Consider the following 3,633-nt stretch of genomic DNA (forward strand, 5'->3'; position numbering starts at 1 on the left):
GCATACTACCCAAGGGAACTGAACTCTTGGGCTGCCTCTTGGGGGAAGCTCCGGGGTTCTGCGAATGGCAAATTCGCAACAATCCCCACCAACGATTGCGCCACCCCCAACGCTTTCGCCATCGCCACCACCATGGCATCTTCAGCGTTCGCCCGCACATACTTCTTGAATGCGGGCGGCAGGTCTTCGAGCAGGTTGCTCGCGGGCTCCCATGAGTTTTCGATATCTTGGAGGCCGCGCCAGCTCACCAGCACTTCGTAAGCCGCCAAACGATCGTATCGACAGCCGAGGAAATCTTCCACGACGTGTCCGTCGGCATTGCGCGCCACATGGCGCAGAAGCTCCTCGCTCACGTCGAGTGAATCGTCGGCATAGAAGTTTAGCCGACTGCTGTGGGCTTCACGAGCGACTCCCCTGATCAAATTTTGGATCTCGTAGGTCCAATCCGAGATAACTCGGACAACTTGGGCAGGACCACGCCACGTGACGCTGAGGTTGGAATGAGTCATGGACCAGACGTCCATGTAGAGAACAAAATCGCCCACATCAAATTGGGCCATCGTGACCCCCTTCTTCGTCGCACGGCGATCGCGATTTTGAGCGCGTTTCTTCGCCGATTTTGACGCGACTTGTTCGTGCATACTGTCCAAGGCCTTCGCCATCGCCTTGACTTCGTCACGTCGCACAGACCAAAGGTCTTACAAGGTCGTTGACTGGATGGGTCCGTCCACACAAATTAGATCGAGCGGTGACATCGCTCGTGTACCGGTCATCGCCGTAATCGGCGCGACACCACCGAGGGTGTCCGAGGGACTTTGGTTGAGGATCAACATCACGACTGGCACAATCAGTCGCCATTGATCCAATTGCATCAACCACTCCGAGTGCAGCGCTCGGAACGTCTTCAGGGTCGTTTTCGTGGCACTTTCGACTGTGCCATTTGCCCACGGACATCTCGTCGTGGTGAAATGGTGATGTGCTCCAAGAACATGTTGGAGCTCAGCGATCACCTCGTTCTTGAAATGCGACCCTTGGCCGCTGACCCAGTGGTAGCAAATGCCAAACACACTGAACCACTGTTGCAAGCACCGCGCCACAACTTGCTCGTTTGCAACGTCGGTTGCCCAGAGCCACTTGAACTGGCTGAAATCGTCCTTTCCCACTAGGATGTAGCCGCCGTCCATAAACAGAAAATCCCAGTGTAGGATTTCGTTTGGCTTCGTCGCGTGCGCCGTCGCACCAAAAAGGACGAAGAACGTGACCACCAGTGCTTGCACAATGCAAACAACGGCTCACAAAGAACGAAACATCCGACGCCATGTCGGACCACCAGAACCGTTCAGACAGGACTTGTTTCGTGGCATTGACGCCACGATGACCACCAACGCCAAAGTGTGCGACCACACATAGTCGCATCTGCAGATCACTCGCCGCAGACGGAATCCAGACGGCGCCGTCTTCAACACCGGCACATCCATACCGTCGACGTCCACACGGTCTTCGTTCCACTCGACCTTTGGAGCGTCGAATTGCCCGACTGCTTGAACTTGAGCATCCACAATTTCGGCCATGCTTGGCCAAACAAAATCGCCACCTCGCGAAGGCGAGATCTTAAAGGGTACGTACACGATAGGACAGATCAAGTTGGCGTGTGTGTCCCAGCGGGACAATAGATCGGCCCACACGTTGACATCGCCCGCGATGTCGTAGATCGTGTAGTTGTACCCCATCAGCAGCAACGCCCAGCGGTCCAACTTCACCGCCGTGTACTTCGGGATGGCGGCGTTGACCGAGCTTGGGTTGACGATAAACTTCAGGTTGGCGTGATCGGTGAACAGCGCGAATCCACCAGGCTTGTGGAGCAGGTAATCCGCCCGCTTCAAGCAGTCCACGATGGAGAACGCCTCTCTCCACGATTGCCCATCGCTGCGCCGCTCCCGAAAACGTTCCACCAAGGAACATGAACGGCTCATGGTCTTGAGCTTCTAGCTCACGATCGACGTGATCGTGAGGGATTGGGTCACCACACCTCCCCAATGGTGGTCACTTGCGTCGGCAAACAGGCAAACACACAGATCAGTCGATCTTGCTTGGGATGAGCTAACGTCACCACAAGACTGAGGGCTTGCTTGCAAGCCGTGAGACACGCTGCATGGGCTGCGCTCCAGCCACGTCGGCCAAAGCAACTTTGGCCACTTTCTGGAGGGTCCGTCCGCCAGCAGCCTTGTAGACCGACTCCATGAGGTCGGTCATCGGCTGCACGATAACGTTGTATCGTGGGATCGACATTCGCATCCAGTTCATGGCGCAAATGAATTGCTGCAGATCTTGGCCGGTCACCGGCATCTTCAGGTCTTGCAGCGCCTTGAGGCGGTCGGGATCGTGCTTGACTCCGTCGGAAGATATAGAATGCGCCCGCACCAGCGGGCTTCGGTCTCATAGAACCGACATTTCTTGGGGTTCAGCTTGAGGCCGCGCTGATGGCATATCTCTAGCACGCGTTCGAGCGCCGCTAGAAGCCCTTCTTTGGTCTTCTCGTATCCAAGGAGATCGTCCAACCAGATCAACAGCGACTTGTAGAGTTCAGTCGCGAACATTTCTTGGACCTACGATTGGCAATAAGCCACGTTGTCGGTCCCGCCCATCAACACACGCGTGGGCGTGTAGATGCCCGTGTCCGTGAGGAAGGAAAATATCTCCTGGGACGCCTTGTCCAGCGCAAATTGCCAGTACCCCTTGAAGAAATCAAGGGAGAAAAACACCTCGGCACCGGCCAGGTGATCCACGATCACCTTGAGCATTGGCATGGGCCAGATGATGCGCTCCGTCTGAGCGTTGACTGGCCTGACGTCCACCGTCATGCGAAAATTGTTCGCGTCGGGTTTCTTGACGATGAGGGGTACCGAGCACCATTTCGAGCGGGGATTTCGATAGCATAATCCCGCAGACACCTGATCGGCGCCGTGAGTCGCCATGAAGTCGCGTTGTTCCTTGGAATAACGACGCGCCTTGCGTCGCACGGGTTCAGCGCCGTGTTTCAACGTCGCTGTGAGTGGCGCTACGTCGACAGGAGGATCTCGACCCAGTGTAAGCCGAAACACGTCTTCGTAAAGGGCCAACAACTTCGACAGCTGTGTCGCAAGGCCTTCGCCGCATCCTACGCGTTCGCAGTCGCGCACCTTCTCTTCGAGCTTCGCTCGCACCGCCATCCGGTCGACTTCCATCGACCCCCCAGACTTCAAGTCTGGGAAACACCCTCGCTCTTCTTCTGGAGACGTCGTAGGTTGCACAAACGTCTCAACCACCTTCATCGCCGCCATCAATGGCGTCTCTTGACCACGCAGCTGATCAAGATCGTAAACACTCTGCGCACGCCGCGCAGATGCAAGCAACGAATGGGGGCAATACCCCAGGCGCGCCATGACGTCGCGACTAACAATGAGTCACCCAGGCCGTCGTGCAATGGCGTCACCGCCACCCAGCACTTGAGATTGGTTAGCACGAGGGTGCCTTCTGCAGTGTCGAACGTCAAGCGTAGCTTGACCTCACGGTCCACCTTGAGCTTCATCCTCCATGAATCCACCCAATTCCATGACGCTGTCCAGATGCCGCACGACTAACGTGCAATGGTCG

The 3,633-nt window shown here is 56.4% G+C and overlaps 2 protein-coding genes across 2 annotated transcripts; both read right to left on the reverse strand.

Moving 5' to 3' along the window:
- Nucleotides 1-5: 5 nt before the first annotated feature.
- Nucleotides 6-3,311, reverse strand: H310_15126 (hypothetical protein; the record flags this gene model as incomplete). Its single annotated transcript, XM_008883102.1, has 7 exons — nt 6-697; nt 767-1,291; nt 1,337-1,985; nt 2,030-2,128; nt 2,173-2,390; nt 2,450-2,606; nt 2,628-3,311. The coding sequence occupies 7 exons, from the start codon at nt 3,309-3,311 to the stop codon at nt 6-8; spliced, it is 3,024 nt and encodes a 1,007-aa protein (XP_008881324.1).
- An 8-nt stretch (nt 3,312-3,319) lies between these two features.
- H310_15127 (hypothetical protein) lies at nt 3,320-3,568 on the reverse strand (the record flags this gene model as incomplete). Its single annotated transcript, XM_008883103.1, has 1 exon — nt 3,320-3,568. The coding sequence occupies one exon, from the start codon at nt 3,566-3,568 to the stop codon at nt 3,320-3,322; it is 249 nt and encodes an 82-aa protein (XP_008881325.1).
- Nucleotides 3,569-3,633: the final 65 nt, after the last annotated feature.

The sequence above is a fragment of the Aphanomyces invadans genome, assembly GCF_000520115.1.
Source record: "Aphanomyces invadans strain NJM9701 unplaced genomic scaffold supercont1.184, whole genome shotgun sequence".
NCBI lineage: Eukaryota > Oomycota > Saprolegniomycetes > Saprolegniales > Verrucalvaceae > Aphanomyces > Aphanomyces invadans.